At 46.0% G+C, this 20,788-nt stretch overlaps 1 protein-coding gene across 4 annotated transcripts in view; it reads right to left on the reverse strand.

The window, feature by feature from the left end:
• The window catches only part of KCNT2 (potassium sodium-activated channel subfamily T member 2), a 368,421-nt gene extending 348,146 nt beyond the window's left edge, over window positions 1-20,275 (reverse strand). For all 4 annotated transcript variants that reach the window (XM_038757817.1, XM_038757815.1, XM_038757816.1 and 1 more), the window contains exon 1: window positions 20,110-20,275. In XM_038757817.1, coding sequence (XP_038613745.1) covers window positions 20,110-20,204 — 95 coding nt within the window. In that variant the 5' untranslated portion in view covers window positions 20,205-20,275. The remainder of the gene's footprint in view (window positions 1-20,109) is intronic.
• Window positions 20,276-20,788: the final 513 nt, after the last annotated feature.

Consider the following 20,788-nt stretch of genomic DNA (forward strand, 5'->3'; position numbering starts at 1 on the left):
GCCAACCATTCATTTTTCTCTTTCACACCTACAACCAGTAACATAGGTGACTCTAGTTTGTTCAACATTTTTTTGGTAGGGATATTTTCCTTAAAAAAATGAAAATTTCAGTACAAAACTAGTTTTATTCCATTCTATGTTATGCAAACCTAGCAGGTACTTTTCACTTAATTTCAAGTGGTTTCATTCCAATGAGGTTTTTTGTTTTTCTTTGTTGTTGTTTTTTTTTTTTGGAGGGGTGGGTGTTAGGTTTTTGTTTTGTTTTGTTAAGTGCTTACTGTTTTCCAGGCTGTACTAAGCACTGGGGTAGATACAAGCTAATCAGGTTGGACACAGCCCAAGTCGCGCTTGAGGCTCACAGTCTTAATCCCCACTTTACAGATGAGGCAACTGATGAGTTTCAAATAATAGCTTTTCTGCTTGCAGTGGATAACAATGACCTAATTCAATTTCCCATCCCTTGTGAGTTACAGGAACTGATGACAGTTGGGCAGACGGGGACGGGGGTGTGTATATGTGGGAGTGAGACACACACACACACACACACACACACACACACACACACACACAGAGAGACACTTGAGTGGCTAGGCGGCATGACTGCCCTTGGAACAAAAGCCATCTACATCCGAGCCACAGTTTCACACAGCTCCCTAGCATTCATCCCGAGGTGAACAAAGTAATAAGAATAACGGTAGAATTTGTTGAGCACTTACTATGTGCCAAGCACTGTGCTAAATGCTGGGGTCAATATAAGATAATCAGGTGACCCACAGTCCCTGTCCCACAGTGGCTTCGCTCCACTTCCCTATGCACCCCTGGCTGAATTCAAGGGGAATGGGAGGGAGACCTTCAAACAACCATCTCCATCTTATTCACTGCCCATGGAGTCAGCCCAGTTCATCCCAACTACCCTCCCCTACAAACATTCCCAACCCTCATAGATGCTCAAACACTCAGACATGCTCATATACCCATATCCACATTTCTGCATATTCTTTTCTAAGTACTACAATCACTAGCGGCCTGGATATGAGAGCTGAAAGAGTGAGGAATCCGAGAATCTCCTTGGCATGCTTTCTACAAGGCTCAGTGGCAAGACCCCGGGCTTGGGAGTCAGAGGTCATGGGTTCTAATCCCTCCTCCACCACTTAACTGTGTGACTTTGGGCAAGTCACTTAATTTCTCTGTGCCTCAGTTCCCTCATCTGTAAAATGGGGATTAACACCGTGAGACCCTCGTGGAACAACCTTGATTACCTTGTATCCCCCCAGCGTTTAGAACAGTGCTTGGCACATAGTAAGCACTTAACAAACACCAACATTAGAGAGCCTTTAAAGCAGAGAATACCTTACAACATACAAAGACATGGCACTTGTTCCGGAGATTGGGGAACCCACTGGATTAATCACAACCATAAAATAGCTAACGGCAAAACACCTGGACTCTGAGAGCCCAACCCACTGAGCTCTCCAAGGGAGGTGGGCACATCTTGCTTGAACTCTTTCCCTAGCACTTCATCACCATCAACATGGTATTTGCTGAGCGCCTACTATGTGCCAGGCACTCTCCTCAACAGGCCGCTAACTGAGGAAATGCCACAAGAGCTGGAAGATGCCATCATAAATTGCAGCAATTATCAAGGGATCTCATTACTACCCACTGCCTCAAGATTCTAGCCAGGGTGTTCCTGGATCTTTGCCGACTGAATCCTCCCAGGAAGCAAACAACTGTAAATTGCTTCCCTGAATCGGATGGGCTTTTGGGGCTGACAGTGAGTGTACAGAAAACCAAGGTAAAGTAGTAGACTGTGCCAGCAGGGAAGCCACACGTACAACAACAACAAAATCACGCAATAATTCCTGTCACAGAATTGTGTTATGTAACTCAGCACACCCCTCTCTCCCACACACATACACATACCCTGTGTACTCAGTCCTGTGGGGGATTGAAGCTGAGCAGCCTGCTGCCTTTACAAATTTTAGGACTTTAGGAACCTTTGCTTGGACCGGGACTCTTGATAGATTGGGCTACTTCACCCTGAGACCCTCTCCACCAGATGGTTGAACTTTTAACTTTGTCTTTTACCTCCTTCTTCTCGTGTCTGTCGCTAAGCCATTCCCCATTTTATTCTTCGATGGTGACCCTTGGGCGGCCAGGGGCTAAGAGAAGCAGTGTGGCTTAGTGGAAAGAGCACGGGCTTTGGAGTCATGGGTTCGAATCCCAGCTCTGCCACTTGTCAGCTGTGTGACTTTGAGCAAGTCACTTCACTTCTCTGTGCCTCAGTCCTCAAATGGGGACTAAGACTGTGAGCCCCGACGTGGGACAACCTGATAACCTTGAAGCTACCCCAGTGCTTAGAACAGTGCTTTGCACATACTAAGCGCTAAACAAATACCACTATTATTATTATCATTATTAATTCTCATCTGTGTACTTTTCTTCTCAATGCTTAGCACAGTGCTTTGCACACCATAGACAACAATAATTAATAATAATAATAATGATAATAATCATGATATTTGTTAAGCACTTACTATTTGCCAGGCACTGTACTAAGCGCTGGAGTGGATACAAGTAAATTGGGTTGGGCACAATCCCTGTCCCACCTGGTGCTCACAGTCTCGATCCCCATTTTATGGATGAGGTAACTGAGGCCCAGAGAAGTGAAGTGACTTGCCCAAGGTCACGGAGCAGACAAGTGGGAGAGTAAGGATTAGAACCCAAGACCTTCTGACTATTACTACGACTAGCTCAGCTCCGCCACTTGTCTGCTGCGTAACCTTAGGCAAGCCGCTTAACGTCTCTGGTCCTCAGTTATCTCATCTGTAAAATGGGGATTAAGACTGTGAGCCCCACTTGGGACAAACTGATTACCTTGTATCTACCCCAGCGCTTAGAACAGTGCTTGGCACATGGCAAGCACTTAAATACCATAATTATTAGGGACTGTCTCTATGTGTTGCCGACTTGTAATAATAATAATAATAATGATAGCATTTATTAAGCGCTTACTATGTGCAAAGCATTGTTCTAAGCGCTGGGGAGGTTCCAAGGTGATCCGGTTGTCCCACGGGGGGCTCACAGTCTTAATCCCCATTTTACAGATGAGGGAACTGAGGCCCAGAGAAGTGAAGTGACTTGCCCAAAGTCACACAGCTGGCAATTGGCGGAGTCGGAATTTGAACCCATGACCTCTGACTCTAAAGCCCGGGCTCTTTCCACTGAGCCACGCTGCTTCTCTCCTCACTTGTACTTCCCAAGCACTTAGTACAGTGCTCTGCACACAGTAAGCGCTCAATAAATACGACTGATTGATTGATTATTATTACTAGGACAACTACTATGACTATTACTTCTATCACACTGACCATCCATGTATCAGTTGACAACAAAATAGAAAATTAAATCCAGAAGACCAGAACACAATTTAGGAGAGTGTCAAACATGGAGAAAAACCATGCTGGCCTTTTTTCTTCCATTGTTCTAGCATGATTTCCTTCATACACTAAGATGATACCACTAGAGTCAACCTTCACACTGTGCCCCGCCCTTAAGGAATTTAGAAAAGCTATGGTAACGTCACCGAAATGGCTTCCTTCCCACACCCAACACCAACGAGGTGAGACCACAGGAGTGAACACGGGGAAGCCACGTTCTTGTCCACCACAGTTAATACAGTCACCGCTGCAGAAAAAACCATTAAGATTAGAAATCTTCTCTGGGCTGGGGTGTTCCTCAGGATCTTGTCATCCGCTCTCCTGAATCTGTTCCTACTGAGACAGACTGAATCTCCCATCCCCTGACCACCTCGCACACCTCGCCCACCTCCTCATCTGCTTCAGTTTTCCAGTTCCTGCCAAGCAGTAACAGATGGACGGGCTCAGAAACAGCAGACAGAGTTCTTGCTCACCCCCCCGGTGGCTTACCAGAAACTAGGCTGCCAAAATGGATGGAATTATTTGGGCAAAGAAAATCCATGTCCCGAATTCGCTGATAGCCTACGCCTCATCGTTCTGGCTGAAAGGACCGGTCCAAAAAACCCACTGGAGTCTTCCCTAGCCACGTTTCTCTTCTGGCTACAATGGACTGCAATGTGGCTCAGATTGGAGGGACTCTAATTCACATATGCGGGTAATCCCAGGGAGTGATAGAATACAAAGTATCCAATAAGCTTCAGAGATCACTCTTCCATCATTTCAAAAGATGACTCATGTTGAATAAATACACATTCATATGCCCCTCATATCTGAAGATTATGCTTCACTGATGGCACTTTATTCATAAAACTGAAACCAACAGGCCCAATCTCCTTAAAATATTTCCTGCTCCTCTTCAGTCCCTCCCTCGTGCTGGAGACGCAGCATGGCTTAACTTCTCTGTGCCTCAGTTACCTCATCTGAAAAATGGGGATTAAGACTGTGAGCCCCACTTGGGACAACCTGATCACCCTGTATACCCCCCAGCGCTTAGAACAGTGCTTTGCACATAGTAAGCGTTTAACAAATACCAATATTATTATTATTATTATCTACCCCACAGCTTAGACCAGTGTTTGGCACACAGTAAACATTTAACAAGTACCATAATCACTATTATTTTTATTATTATCTTGCCCCTTCATCGACTCTCCCATCTTTCCCAGCAGTACCTCAAACAGAATCATCAATCGTATTCATTAAGCACTTACCATGTGCAGAGCACTGTACTAAGCACTTGGGAAAGGACAATTTAACAGAGTTGTTATACATGTTCCCTCCTAAAATGAGCTTACAGTCTAGAGGGGGACAGACATTAATATAAATTAATGAATAAATAATTGGATAACAATCAATTGCATTTATTGAGCACTTACTGTGTGTAGAGCACTGTCCTAAGAGTTTGGGAGAGCACAATACAACAATGTTGGTAGACACATTTCCCAACCACAATAACGATAGAGCATGGGTGACAGTCATGGGATCTGGGTTCTAATCATGCTCCACCACTTGTCTACTTTGTGATCTTGGGCAAGTCACTTCACTTATCTGTGCTTCAATTACCTCATCTGTAAAATAGGGATGAAGACTGTGAGCCCCATGAGGGACTTGGACTTTGTCCAATATGACTAGTTTGTATCTATCCCAGAGTACAGTGCCTGGCACATTGTAAGCACTTAACAAATACCATAAAGGAAAAAAAAAGCTAAGCTTACAGTCTAGAGGGTATGAACATAAGTGCTGTGGGGCTGAGGATGAGGTGAATAAAAGGTGCAAATCCAAGTTTAAGGGTGACGGAAAGTAGTATTTTCCTTCACAAGGAAAGAGTGGATTTTAGAGATGTTGTGAAGGTTGAACGGACAGGATTTGGTGACAGATTGAATATGTTAGTTAAATAAGAGAGAGGAGTCATGATGACATCAAGGTTACAGGCTTGTGAGACAGGGAAGATGGTGGTGCGTCTACAGTTATGGCAAAGGGGAGGACAGGGTATGTTGGGGGGGAAGATAAGGAGCTCTGTTTTGGATATGTTAAGTTTGAGGTGTCAGCAGGTCATCACATAAAGATGTCCTGAAAGCAACGGTAAATAGAACAGAGATAGAGAGTGATCAGAGCTGGAGAGGAAAATAGAAAGGGAAAATAGAAAGGGAACCAGAACTGAGTCTTGAGGGACTCCCACAGTTAGTGGTTGGGAGGTAGAGGAAGAGCTTACAAGACTGTCCTCCCCCATATTTCCTATCACTGTAGACAATACCAATATCCTCCCTATCTCACAAGCCTGTAAACTCGGCACTGTGCTTGATTCAACTCTCTCATTCAACACTCATATTCGATCTGTCACCAAATCCTGTCAGTTCTGTCTTCACATCAGGGCGAAAACCTGCCTTTTCCTCTCTATCCGAACTGCTGCCGTGCTGATCCAAGCATTTATCCTAGCCCATCTTGACTACTGCATCTGCCTCCTCACTGACTTCCCTACCTCCTTTCTCTCCCCACTGCAGTTCACACTTCGCTCTGCTGTCGGAATCATTTTTCTACAAAACCATTCTGTCCATGACTACCCATTCCTCAAAAACCGCCAGTGGTTTCCCATCCATCTCCACACCATACAGAAGCTCCTTACCATAGGCTTCAAATTCAATCAGCTCACCCTTTCTTCCCCTTCCTACCTTACCTCTCTGATCTCCTACTTCACTCCTCTAACGCCAGTTTATTCACCGTGCCCCAATATCACACACACACACACAGCTCTCCCCCTCTAGACGGTAAATTCGTTGTGGGCCAGGAAGAAGTCTACCAACTCTGTTATATTGTACTCTTCAAAGTGCTTAGTACAGTGCTCTGCAAAGAGTAAGTGCTCAATAAATACCACTGATTGATTAATTGATTCTCACCCTGTCCTCCCCTTGACTTTTCCACTACTTTGGGGAGTACCACCATCCTCCCGGTTTCACAAGGCCTGAGGCCTTCCCCGACTATCCTGACATTTCCCCTACCCCCCTCCCTTCTGCACCGCCTCTGCACTTTGCTCCGTACCCTTAAAACACTTGATATTCACCCTACCCTCAGCACCAATGTCCGTCATTTATTTATTTATGTTTTCTGTTCACAGAAGAGAGGGTGAATAGTGTGGGGCAATGAGAAATTATTCATCATTCAATAGTATTTATTGAGTGCTTACTGTGTGCAGAGCACCTTACTAAGTGCTTAGAAAGTACAATTCAGCAGTAGAGACAATCCCTGTCCACGACAGGCTTATAGTCTAGAAGGGGGGAGACAGACATCAAAACAAGTAAACAGGCATTAGTGAGGTAAGGCTTCCTGGAGGAAATGTGATTTTAGTACAGCTTTGAAGATGGGGAGAGTGGTGCTCTGTCAGATAAGCTAGAAAAGTAGCACGGCTCAATGGAAAGAGCACGGGCTTGAGAGTCAGGGGACGTGGGTTCAAATTCCGCTCTGCCAATTGTCAGCTGTGTGGCTTTGGGCAAGTCACTTAACTTCTCTGTGCCTCAGTTACCTCATCTGTAAAATAGGGATGAAGACTGTGAGCCCCACGTGGGACAACCTGATCACCTTGTATCCTCCCCAGCGTTTAGAACAGTGCTTTACACATAGTAAGTGCTTAACAAATGCCATCATCATCATCATCATATGAAGTGGGAGAGAGTTCCAGGGCAGGAGGAGGCTGTGAGCAAGGGGTGAGGATGCAAGAAATGAAAGTGAAGTACATTAAGTGTGCTGTTGTTGGAGGAGTGAACTGTACAAGCTGGGTTGTAGTTTTTTTAGGGTATTTCAAGTGCTTACTATGTGCCAAACACTAGATACCAGTACTACTTAGCGCTAGGGTAGATACAAGTTAATCAATATGGACTCAGTCCATGCCCCATGTGGGGCTCACAGTCTTGATCCCCATTTTACAGATGAGATTGATGAACAGAGAAGCTAAGTAACTTGCCCAAAGTCCCACAGAAGACAGATGGTGGAGCCAGCACTAGATCCCAAGTCTTTCTGACTTACAAGCCTATGTTCTATCCATTAGGCCAGGCTGCATCTCAGACTAGACTGATGGACGAGGAGAAGTAGGAGGGTGAGAACGTCTTGTTGAAGAGACCTAGCACTATGGATTGAACCACGAACCAGACCACAAAAGGAACTTTAGGGTCTGCATGCAGGTGCAAAGGGTTGAGGCTGAGAGAGTTGAGGAAAATCTGGGAGAAGACAAGCAGTATGGTCTATTGGACAGAACATGGGGCCTGGGAATCAGATGTACTTGGGTTCTTATGCCAGCTCTGCCACTTGTCTCCTGAGTGACCTTGGGGAACTCACTTGCATCCTCTGTGCCTGTAACCCCAAATGTAAAATGGGGATTGAGCCCCTTGTGGTACATGGACTGCGTCCAACCTGATTACCTTGTATCTGGCCCTCACTCAATACAATGCCTGGCACACAATAAGCACTTGACAAATACAATTAAAAAAAGGATGAAATAAAGGAAAAAAAAAATCACAACAGGGATGGAATTGGGGAGGGTGACTATACTCTGCTAAGGGAGGAGAAGAAGGATTTGGATTGACCAGGCTACAGGGAGTAAAAAGCTCAAGTTGATAAAGTTGATAATTCTGCCCTGATTCTTGTATTGTGAGTTGCTTACTCAGCATGATGGTGGGAATTCAGAGGGTCTTTGAACTCTTGATTTTCTTTGTTCCAAGACTGGGGAGAATCCCGTTAAACCTCAGTGGGACAGGTAGCCTTCCTCTAAAAACATAGTAGCCCAGATGTGATACTGGAGAGCTGAGTATACTGGTGACCACTGAAGCATTACAGACCAAAAGCCTGAGGGAGACGATGGAGAAGGGGCAAGATATGTTTTTTTCGGTCCCAAGTTTCATCCAAATGTTGAGATGAACCTCTGCCTCCTCTGAGTGAGCTCACAGCTGTGACATTTTCCATATGACATCTCAAATGTCTCCTGTTTATGGAGAGGAATCCCACTCTGATTAGTGCCTGACAGGCTAGGCTGAACTGGTTGGTGGGTTGGGGGGGCTCACACAATTAAGGTTGCAAAGTGCTTTTGCTTAAGAATAAGGTTGTAAAGGGCAGGGAACGTGTCTGCTAATTCTGCTGTTCTCTCCCAACCTCTTGTCACAGTGCTTTTCACATAATAAGTGCTCAATAAATATAATTGTTTGACTGACTGAATGAGTGATTAGGCCACTTGTCACACCTATGCTACTGGGCAGATTTTGAAGGCCAGAAATGAATGGGTGTCATATCATATAATCAGGCAAATGAAAGGCACTAATCTAAAGAAGGGATAATCAATCACTGGCATTTGGATAAGTACAGAGCTTGCCAAGCAGAGTACCAGATCCAACGCCTTTCACGGGCATAAGTGGCATCACTTGGCCTTGCTGCCTGCCCTTCTAGGCAGAGAGGTTCATGAAGCTAAACAGACACAGAATTTGAATATGGTACTAATCTCTCTCAAAAGCAACCTAGCTAGAGAACGTAACATTGTGCTAGATCATCGCATGGTCGGGATGAGGAGGTCCATATGAACACACTGATCAGAAGCTTGACCATGTTGCCATGACAAAACTGGAATCCTCAGGACTGAGAAGGAAAGTCTGCCTTCTGGACTGTTAGACCATTGATGATGTTCCCAAGAACTGTCCCCTCCAAGATTTGTTTTAGTAAATCATTTTAAGGTGGATTTGTTGGGACTGCTGAATTTTAATTTCCTCTAATGATTGCCCATAATAACTCTCATCTGTGTATGTGTGCGTGCTCCACTTAGATTGTGAGCCCCTCGTGGGTTGACATCTGCCTTCTAATTACCCCAAGCCAGTGCTCTGACCACAGGAAGTGCTGAATAAAGTGTTAGTAGCAATAATCGTAACAGTAATTATGATAATAGCATGGATTAGTGTATACTTTGTACATGTCCTTCTACTTGTCCTTTGCACATAAAGACATCACTGACTGTGAAATTTACCTATGAGTGTATGTATGGCTGAAAAGGATAAGGCAGGTGCCATAGTCAGCCATGTAACTGCACACGAGAAGGTTGTCCCAATTGTCAAATTGTGTTGTCCTCTGTAATGTCTGCAGCACCTGGTGCTCTTTTCTCATTTGCCTTCTTGTCATTTCTTTCTTGCTAAACAACGACAGCAGTAATAATTAGTTTAAGCATTCCCTGAGTGAGAAGCACTCACGATTCAGACTGGAGTCTCCGAAGTTAAAAGTGAAGAAGCAGGTGAGCTAACAGGGAGCATGGGATAATTACAGCTATTGGCCTACTTCGGTTTTTTAAGGACGGAGAAGTTTCTTAAATTAGGTGTGCAACTGAAATAGAACAGCATCCATCAGCCTGCGTCCAGAAAAACAAAGATTTCCTGACCCCTAGGAGAACCACTTCCTGAAAAGAGACATTCAAATTTCAGGTACGGATGAAGCGGGAGTTTTAGAAACTGGATGACTTTCAAAGGAATTAGGACATCACTTTTACAGGTCTTAGAGACTGAATTAAATGTATTGCGTGATATGTTTTCTTGTACGAATGCGTGCATTTGTACTTCTTGAGGACCGGAGAGGCGCGTGAAGGAGAGCAGGATAGCCCTGATGCAGGGTGAGGAATTGCAGCAGCAAGAGCTGACAGGTGGTCAGCCCCCTTTCACCGGACAGCCAGAACCTGACGTGGGAGAGGGAGGTTGTGTCCCTCTCTCCATCACCCCCTCTCCAGCCCACCCCCCACCACACACACACACACATCCCAAAGGGACTTCCGCGGCCTCCTCCTTCTGCGAAAGGGTGAGGGGCAATGGCCCCGTGCTATATTCTGCCCTCTCAGCACATGGTGAAGGCAGACTGCCGCTATGACTAAAACTGCAGCCGTGGCTGTGACAAACTCTGAGCTGTGAGGAACCTGAAACTCTGATTACTATTTATTCATTCATTTTCTCCACACCCTTGCTATTCTGTTGTATTTATATTTTTCCTCCAGCTCCCACTGTATGGATATAATTTATGTCAGCCTGTTGCCCCATTATGAAATCCTCTGAGGGCAGGGAGCTTGTCTTTTATGTGTACTTGACTCTTTCCTGCATCTAGAACACTGCCTTCACATAACACATGTGCAATAAATCTACTGAATGACTGAATTCATAGTTACATGCAATGTGGGAGGGAACGCTGGTCCTTGTGCCAGTTTATGGGTCTCTCCAACCCCTTTCCTAGTTAAAATAAAATCCCAGGCCTTATTCTCCCCACTGATGGAGAGTGTTCACGGAGAATGTTCAGTTTTCAGCTCACTGCCTGCAGGTCCTTCTTTCAGGATTCCCAGAGGATACATCCTTAAGATCCCTCCATCCACAATGACTGGCTAAGATACCCACTCTCCAACTAGTTAGATCCCTCCTCCTTTTTTCCCCCCAATTTTGCCTCTTGTTTGGTTCTGGGGAAAGAAGGATCCATATGTTACTTAGTTTTTATTGAAGAGGGACAGTAGTAGTAACAGTAGTACTTATTAAGCTCTTACTGTGTACAGAGCACTGTAATAAGTGCTGGGAAAGAGTATGCAGGTGGGAATTAGACACGGGCCCTGTCCTTTGAGGGCCTGGCAATCTAGGAGCAGGAATAATGGGTATCCTCCTGCCTCTTGGAAATGGGCTAGCTTTAGATTAGTTGTCACCATTTTGGATTGACTTTTTCAGCCTCACTCACACATACTGAGAAAGTAAGTAGCAGTTTTGAAAATGAAGCATACCTACACATACACACACACAAAAAAAATCTTACTATGGTTCAGACCCTCTAGCTCTTCATGGCTGTTGTCTGCCACAGAGCTCAGGGGTTCAAGATTTGTGCCAGAGGAGTGGCGCTCATCTATCATATGATCTAGCAAAATAACTGGTATATTTCTTAAGCATTTACTACATGCCAAGCAGTCTAGTAGTCAATCAATAGTGCTTATTGGGCATTTATTGGGTGCAGTGTACTGTACTAAGGCCTTGGAAGAGTACAACAGTTAGTAAACACATTTCTTGACCACAAAGAGCTTACGGTCTAGAGGGTGAGGCAGTATTAAAATAAATTATGGCTGTTACCGAAGTGCTGTGGGACTGAGGGTGAGGTGACTGCTGCTCAAAAGTGTGTTGATCTAAGTGTTGATCCACTCCTCAATATACTCTGTTGGTTGCCCATCCACCTCTGCATCTAATAGAAACTCTTTATCATCAGCTTTCCTACTTTTCCTCCTACAACCCAGCCTGCATACATTGCTCCTCTACTGGCAGCCTACTCACTGCCCCCAATCTCATCTCTTTGCCAACCTCTTGCCCACGTCCTCCTTTTAGCCTGGAACTCCCTCCCCTTTCATATTTGACAGTAGATCACTCTCCCCAACTTTTAAAGCGTTCAATAAATACGACTGAATGAATGAATTAAATGACTGAATTAAAAATCACATCCCCTCCAGGAGACCACCTCTCCCCTAATCCCTCTCCCTCCCTTCTGTGTCACCTATGGTAAAGATTGATTCATTCATTCAATCGTATTTATTGAGCGCTTACTGTGTGCACAGCACTGTACTAAGCGCTTGGAAATTACAATTCAGCAATAAAGAGAGACAATCCCTGCCCACAACGGGCTTACAGTTTTGGGGGGCAGGGGGAGGGAATGGACAAACTTCAAAACAAGTAAAAAGGCATCAATACAAATAAATAGAATTACAGATATACACCTGTCTATCAGCAGCATGGCTTAGTGGAAAGAGCACGGGTTTGGGAGTCAGAGGTCGTGGGTTCTAATCCCACCTCTGCCACTCATCAGCTGTGTGACTTTGGGCAAGTCACTTCACTTCTCTGTGCCTCACTTTCCTCATCTGTAAAATGGGGATTAAGACTGAGCCCCACGTGAAACAACCTGATTTCCTTGTATCTACCCCAGCACTTAGCACAGTGCTTGGCACATAGTAAGTGCTAAACAAATATCATCATTATTATTACATACATAGGTGTGGTGGGGTGGGGAGGGAGGGAGGAGAAAAGAAAGTGAGTCGAGGTGATGCGGAAGGGAGGGGGAGCTGAGGAAAAGAGGGCTTTGGTTGGATACCGTCCCTGTCCCACAGCCTAGGCAGAAAGGACAACAGGCTTTGAGTGCTCATTTTATAGCTGAGGAAACTGAGGCACAGATAAACTAAGTGATTGTGTCAAGCTCACACAGCAGGCAAGTGACAGAGGAGGGACTGGAACTCAGGTCCTCTGACTCCCAAGCCTGTAGTCTTTCCACTAGGCCACATTGCCGTAACTAGTAACCGACGCTTAGAACAGTCCTTGGCAATACCATCATTATTGTGATTATTAGTATCATCGCATTCTAGGGTTTATGTATAAGCACGACTACAAGAACAACTATAACACCACTTTTGTACTCCACTTTCCCCTTGAAACTGTGAGTTCTGTGCAGATTCCTGCCAAGGCTGCCCTATACTATGAAACTGTTTAGAATTCACCATTTTGACCACAAATAACAGATTTTTACGTTCACTCATTTGGGCAGGCATTCATAAGACACAGAAAGAGTTAATCGTGCTGAATCATTTCCATGTGCCGTTTTAATATATCTATTATTTTAATTTTTCACATCTAGTAAAACCCAGCTATTTATATCTCAAGAAAGACACAAGGCACAAAGTCTGATTTTTGCAGAGGTGTCTGAGAGTTTAAGCCAGGCTGACATCCTGTTCAAACACAGACACTGAGCAAGACACTACAACTGCCTACTTTGTTAAGATAAACTATTTTGGGAAATCAAACACTGTTTCCAGGTTTATTTTTAAAGATGTAACCTTTTGTAAGTTGAAAATCTCCTTTGGCACAAGGATTACCGTTGCGGGAAGATTGCAAACAAGCACAAGAATGCCCAGAGATTGATGAAGTTCAAACAGTCATTGCCAAGATCCCCCTAGAAAAATCAGATTCAGCATCATCATGAAGGGGCACTATCATGGATTAATTCTGCCCCAGGATTTTAAACACAGACTTCCACATCCGCATCACTCTTTCCGGACTTTCACCGGAGTTTTTCACCTTCTGGAATAAGCACTTTAGCTTTAATAATAATAATAATAATAATAATAATGGCATTTGTTAAGGGCTTACTATGTGCAAAGCGCTGTTCTAAGCACGGGGGGGGGGGGGGGGTGCAAGGTGATCAGGTTGTCCCACGTGGAGCTCACAGTCTTGATCCCCATTTTACAGATGAGGGAACTGAGGCCCAGAGAAGTGATTTGTCCAAGGTCACACGGCAGACATGTGGTGGAGCCGCTGACCCCTGACTCCCGACCCCGTGCTCTTCTCACTGAGCCACGCTGCTTCTTTAAAACAACTCATGACAATCACGGAACTTTTCTTCCACCCAAATAAAACTGTGGCAGGCCTTTATAGGCTAAAGGGTGTGGCTTTCAAATCTAGTCAATATCCTCCCTTGACTGATATTCAAAAATAATCTTTTGTTTCACAATGAGAAGATAAAATGGATAGTCCATTGTTACCCCTGTGAGCCTGGTGCTCAGTCAATCAATTAATGGTATTTATTGAGCACTCACTACATGCAGGGCACTGTACTTAGGAGAATACAACAGCTCGTTGTGAGCAGAGACTTGTGCCTTTTTACTGTCGCACTGTACTCTCCCAAACGTGTAGTACAGCGCTCTGTGCTCAGCAAGTGCTCAATAAACACGATTGAATGAATGAATGAAGTAGCAGAGGTGCTCCCTGCCCATGACAAGCTTACAGCCCAGAGGGGGAGACTGACGTTAGTATAAGTAACATATAATATACAATTTAAATATACATAAGTGCTGTGGGGCGATTAGCAAATGCCCAAAGATTATAGATTCAAGTGCAACTCCAACTCTGCAGCAGACTTACAGGTTAATGTACCCCCATGAAAGCCAGGCTTTTCTGGCTTTGCTGAGGAAGTTTATAGTCTGCTCTCATCAGTCAATCAATTGGATTTATTGAGCAATCAACCGGATTCACTGAGCAATTACTGTGTACAGAGCACTGTACCAAACACTTGGGAGAGTACAATAATACTGAGTTGGTAGATGCATCCCCTGCACAGGATGAGGTGTACGTTCTAGAGGGAATTTACAGTCTGGAGCCCTCCTTTCTTTCCCTTTAATCTTGGATTAAACAAAGCATCCAGGCATGTCTAGCCCCGGTACTGGCAGAGCAATGTCTCCGCTTAAGCAGCTATCAGTCTAGTTAAGAGCGGAGAGTGTGAGAAAGAATGTAAAAAGCATCTTTTCCCTCAGCACCTCGAGGGCAATGCTTTCAGCTGGAGATTTGAATGTCAATCAGTATTTCCTTGTTATGAATAACTGACCTTCTAAATTAACATACCTGCTGTGTTTGTTTGAACATATTATGTCCCGTACATCTTTCTATGCCCTTTAATGGGCAGCCTGAACTCAGTGTTCTTTTGCAACATTACAGATTTCAAATTTAAATCCACAGCTCTGCCAAGTCCTGCCCTGTAATAGCATTTTATTGTATGTCTCTCCCTCTCCCCCTGTCTACAGACTCTGTTGTACTGCTTCATTCTACTCTCCCAAGCGCTTAATATCGTGCTCTGCACACAGTGAGTGCTCAATAAATACAACTGCTGGATTGATTGACGATACATTCTTCAAACAATAATTGCTAGAGCTGTGTAGTTCATTAGATGCTGCATGCGACGGATATAAATACCATGTCATTCTTCGCCAAAACAGAAGACGAATCCTTCGAATGAATTTGATGTCATGTTTAGTTTTAAATCCAGGCTGAAAAGAAGCAGAAGCAAAAGACTCTTCCTTCTACTTTCAGGGAGTACTTTGAAGAGTCACGTCAGCTGGTGAATGCATTCCCTAGTGGAAATGCTGTGTTGTGGCTCCCCTAGAGTTTCCACAAGACTGGCCCAAGCTAACCGGGTGCTGTGGCTTCTTCTGCCCACTCCTTGGCCAGTGGCTTAAGAGGATGGATTGGCTACTGCTGCTGCTGCTTCAGACCATTCCGGCTGGCACAGAAGGGGCTCTCTACACTCCCTCAATACTACCAACTGAAAGCCTCTGGGAAGCACGGAATACAGAGCATTTTGGGGACCACATCTCCCAGGCCCTCCGGGGCTTCTGACACCCCGGGTGCTCCTGGCCAGCCAAGTCCCTTTGGTGGCCGTGAGGGTGAGGCCCGCCCGGACCCCCAGGAGGGCTCAGGTCTAGTGCTGAGTTGGACCTTGAGAAGCAGCGTGGCTTAGTGAATAAAGCACAGGCTTGGGAGTCAGAAGGACCTGGGTTCTAATCCTGCCTCGGCCACAGGTCTGCTGTGTGACCTCGGGCTAGTCACTTCACTTCTCTGTAAAATGGGGATTAAGACTGCAAGCCCCCCGTGGGACAACCGGATCACTCTGTAACCTCCCCAGCGCTTAGAACAGTGCTTTGCACATAGTAAGAGCTTAATAAATGCCATCATTATTATTATTATTGTTCTCTGGGCCTCAGTTACCTCATCTGTAAAATGGGGATTAAGAGTATGAGCCCCCTGTGGGACGGGGACTGTGTCCAGCCTGACTAACTTGTATCCACCCCAGTGCTTAGAACAGTGCTTGGCATATAGCACTTAACAAGTACTGGTACAATTATTATTATTACTGTTACCTCTCCATGAGCCCTGGTCAATCCTGGAAAGCGAGCTCAGTCTCCAGGGTGCAGTCTGACTCTCCTGTTGGGTAGGGACTGTCTCTATATGTTGCCAACTTGTACTTCCCACTGTACTTAGTACAGTGCTCTGCAAACAGTAAGCACTCAATAAATACGATTGATTGGTGTATATATGTATATATGTTTGTACATATTTATTACTCTATTTATTTATTTGACTTGTTCCTATCTATTCTATTTATTTTATTTTGTTAGTATGTTTGGTTTTGTTCTGTCTCCCCCTTCTAGACTGTGCGCCCACTGTTGGGTAGGGACCATCTCTATATGTTGCCAGCTTGTACTTCCCAAGCACTTAGTACAGTGCTCTGCACACAGTAAGTGCTCAATAAATACGATTGATTCATTGATTGATTGGGACAGATCCAAAGGCCCATTTCAACCAGCTCCTTTCCAGCCTAGCTACAGGCTAGAACAATCTCGGAGGGAATCTAGGCCCTTTCCTCCAAAGCAAAACCCTGAGGCTTCCCGGGCATTACTGGTGGCAAACGACTGGTCAGAAGTCACCGAAACTATCATAAACCATTTCACAAGGAAAATAGAGCGCAATGAGACCATTTGTTTTTAAACCGCAGCTCAGAATACTTCCACGTTACCACAGATGATGTGATCTTTTTATAGCCAAGGTCTTTTCTCAACACAAGGGCAGGAGGCTAATAGAAAGGTTGGTCTTTTAGTCTAAGCCTGCCTGCCACTGCCTTAATAACCCAGCGAAACATTATTTCCATTAATTAGAATAAAGGCATCCGTTTTATGCTGTGCATGTTTGTCAGCCTTAAATTAGGTTTCTTTATCAGGATTTACAGGTTCACATTTAATAAGATTCATTTTCATTTTCTATACTTTAAAAGGAAATTAACTGAGTGTTAACCCAGTTGCCCAGATGAAATCTCGGCTGACATATTGTGTAAACATGAGATAACATGTTGTTCTAAGTGTCACTGTTACAGGCTGATTGAGCAGAAACAATGGGCCTTAGTTTTGCCTTAGATAAGATAAGATACGGAGTTTTGCCTTAGATAAGAACCTTAATGGATTGACAGTGTACATTCACCTAGTGAAATAACCGTGGTAAAGATTTACTCCGCTGAAACTTGCAAACCTTTCTGAAAACTGGTCCCCAGGAGACCCACCGGATAGTTTTTACCCCCTCAACAATTAACGTTTCTAAAACAAGGGCGTGGAGCTCAAGGAGAACACCTGAAAAACAGAAAAGTAGAGGAGCCCAACAGATGTGACCAGGAGACTTTTTCTGCGAAACAGAAGAGTCTGAAAACAATTGAAGCCCCTTAATACAGGAGAAGTTACTGTTCAGATGGCAAACCGTTTGCTAAGGACTAATGTGAAAATGTGCTCCTGAAAGTTTACCAAATACACAGAATAATTCAGCCCCAAATCCACGGTCCCCAAATCTAGGGTTGCGGTGCTTGCGAGGGGGGAAAACTGCACCCGTCATTGAAACGAAGTGATTTTACCCATAGTTCTTTACTTGACGCTGGTTTTCCCCAATTTAAGCGTTTGAAAATGACATTTCTTAGAAATAAGGCTATAAGGCCAGGGCTCCCAAGGGACACGGGAAGCGTGAGATAAGAGAGATGGGCGCAGCTCTTAAATTTCTAGTGAGAGATTCTGTCAGTCATTCAGTCCTATTTATTGAGCGCTTCCTGGGTGCGGAACACTGGACTAAGCGCTTGGAAAGGACAGAGAGAGCCGAACAACGGGCTCCTGAAACCAGCACCTGCCCTGGGGCCTGTTTGAGGGTTGATTTTTTTGTTTCCTCCCAAGTGAGCGATCAATCCCGACGATGACAAGCGTAGTGGCTCAGTGGAAAGAGCCCGGGCTTAGGTCGTGGGTTCGAATCCCGCCTCGGCCGCTTGGCAGCTGTGTGACTTTGAGCCTGTCACTTCTATGGGCCTCAGTTCCCTCATCTGGAAAATGGGGATGAAGACTGGGAGCCCCAGTCATCACCTTGTAGCTCCCCCAGCGCTTAGAACAGTGCTCGGCCCGGCGTGGCTCAGTGGAAAGAGCTCGGGTTTGGGAGCCAGAGGTCATGGGTTCTAATCCCGCTCTGCCGCTTAATAATAATAATGATGGCATTTATTAAGCGCTTACTCTGTGCAAAGCACTGTTCTAAGCGCTGGGGAGGTTACAAAGTGATCCGGTTGTCCCACCGGGGGGCTCGCAGTCTTAATCCCCATTTTCCAGATGAGGGAACTGAGGCCCAGAGAAGTTAAGTGACTTGCCCAAAGTCACACAGCTGACAATTCACGAGACAAGGAAATCAGGTTGTCCCACGGGGGGGCTCACAGTCTTAATCCCCATTTTACAGATGAGGTAACTGAGGCCCAGAGAAGTTAAGTGGCTTGCCCAAAGTCACACAGCTGACAATTCACGAGACCGGGAAATCAGGCTGTCCCACGGTGGGCTCACAGTCTTAATCCCCGTTTTCCAGATGAGGGAATTGAGGCCCAGAGAAGTTAAGTGACTTGCCCAAAGTCACACGGCTGACGACTGGCCGAGCCGGGATTTGAACCCAGGACCTCTGACTCCAAAGCCCGGGCTCTTTCCACTGAGCCACGCTGCTTCCCCCGCTTCGCCGCTTGTCAGCTGTGTGACTTTGGGTAAGTCACTTGACTTCTCTGGGCCTCGGTTCCCTCATCTGTAAAGTGGGGGTTAAGATAGTGAGCCCCACGTGGGACAGCCTGATCACCTTGTATCCCCCCAGCGCTTCGAGCAGTGCTTTGTGCATAGTAAGCGATTAAACAAATACCATCATTGTTATTATTATACTAAGCGCTTAACAGTAACGAGTACCGTCTATGTTGCCAACTTGTACTTGCCAAGCGCTTAGTCCAGTGCTCTGCACACAGTAAGCGCTCAATAAATACGATTGATTGATTGCCCCTTCCTTCCTCTCCCCCTCGTCCCCTCTCCATCCCCCTCATCTTACTTCCTTCCCTTCCCCACAGCACCTGTATATATGTATATATGTTTGTACATATTTATTACTCTATTTTACCTGTACATATCTATTCTATTTATTTTATTTTGTTAGGATGTTTGGTTTTGTTCTCTGTCTCCCCCTTTTAGACTGTGAGCCCACTGGTGGGTAGGGACTGTCTCTATATGTTGCCAACTTGGACTTCCCAAACGCTTAGTCCAGTGCTCTGCACACAGTGAGCGCTCAATAAATACGATTGATTGATTGATTGATTGATTACTATGCCCGGCGCTGGTGCCCTGCGGGAGGGAGCCCCCGAGGACTTGTTGAATTGGCGGTGGATGTTCATTCATTCACTCATTCGTATTTATTGAGCGCTTACTGTGTGCAGAGCACTGTACTAAGCGCTTGGGAAGTCCAAGTTGGCAACTGAGGGAAGCAGCGTGGCTCAGTGGAAAGGCTAACGGGCCTTGGAGCTAGAAGTCATGGGTTCAAGTCCAGGCTCCGCCGTCAGCTGGGTGACTTTGGGCAAGTCACTTCGCTTCTCTGGGCCTCAGTTCCCTCATCTGGAAAATGGGGATGAAGACTGTGAGCCCCGCGTGGGACAACCTGATCGCCCTTGTAACCTCCCCAGAGCTTAGAACAGCACATAGTAAGCGCTTAATAAATGCCATTATTATTATTATAACATATAGAGACGGTCCCTCCCCAACAGCAGGCTCACAGTCTAGAAGGGGGAGATAGACATTTGTTGCCAACTTGTACTTCCTAAGCGCTTAGTGCAGTGCTCTGCACACAGTAAGCGCTCAATAAAGGCGATTGATTGATTGATTGATTGATTGGAAGGGGCTGAACGCCTGGAGATCCTCGGATGGGTTCGTCCCCGGGCATCCCTCCCTGTCCCTCCCCCTGCCCACTGTGCCACTCACCTGTCGTCGTTCTGCCACCCTTGGTCCCCCAGCAGCAAATCCCGAAACCTGTACCTGGGGGGCAGGGGAGGGACCTCGCTCTCCAAGTCCACCATCCTGCCGGTCCCGAGGAGGAGCGGGAGCCGGGAGCGGGAGCAGGGAGAAGACCAGGAGGGATAGGGAGACAGAGGGAGAGGAGGGATAGGGAGAGGATGGGAGAGGATGGGATGGGATGGGATGGGCGGCGCTCCCTCCCGCCGCCGCTGGGGGCGCCCGGCCCGGCCCGCCGGGGCAGCTCCCCGCCAACACCATTCGGAGCTGCCGCTGGAGCGCCCGCCAATGGGAGCCCCGCTCATTTGCATAGGCCGTGTCAAATCGCCGGGGGACCGGGGTGTTTCTCGAGGCCGACCAATGGGAGCCCCGCTCATTTGCATAGGCGGTGACAACTCGCGGGAGGGCGGGGCGGTTTCTCGATTCAGACCAATGGGAGCCCCGCTCATTTGCATAGGCGGTAACAACTCGCGGGGGGGCGAGGGGGTTTCTCGATTCAGACCAATGGGAGCCCCGCTCATTTGCATAGGCGGTGACAACTCGCGGGGGGGCGGGGCGATTTTTCGAGGCCGACCGATGGGAGCCCCGTTCATTTGCATAGGTGGTGACAACTCGCGGGAGGGCGAGGGGGTTTCTCGAGGCCGACCAA

The sequence above is a fragment of the Tachyglossus aculeatus genome, chromosome 16 (genome assembly GCF_015852505.1).
Source record: "Tachyglossus aculeatus isolate mTacAcu1 chromosome 16, mTacAcu1.pri, whole genome shotgun sequence".
Lineage (NCBI taxonomy): Eukaryota > Metazoa > Chordata > Mammalia > Monotremata > Tachyglossidae > Tachyglossus > Tachyglossus aculeatus.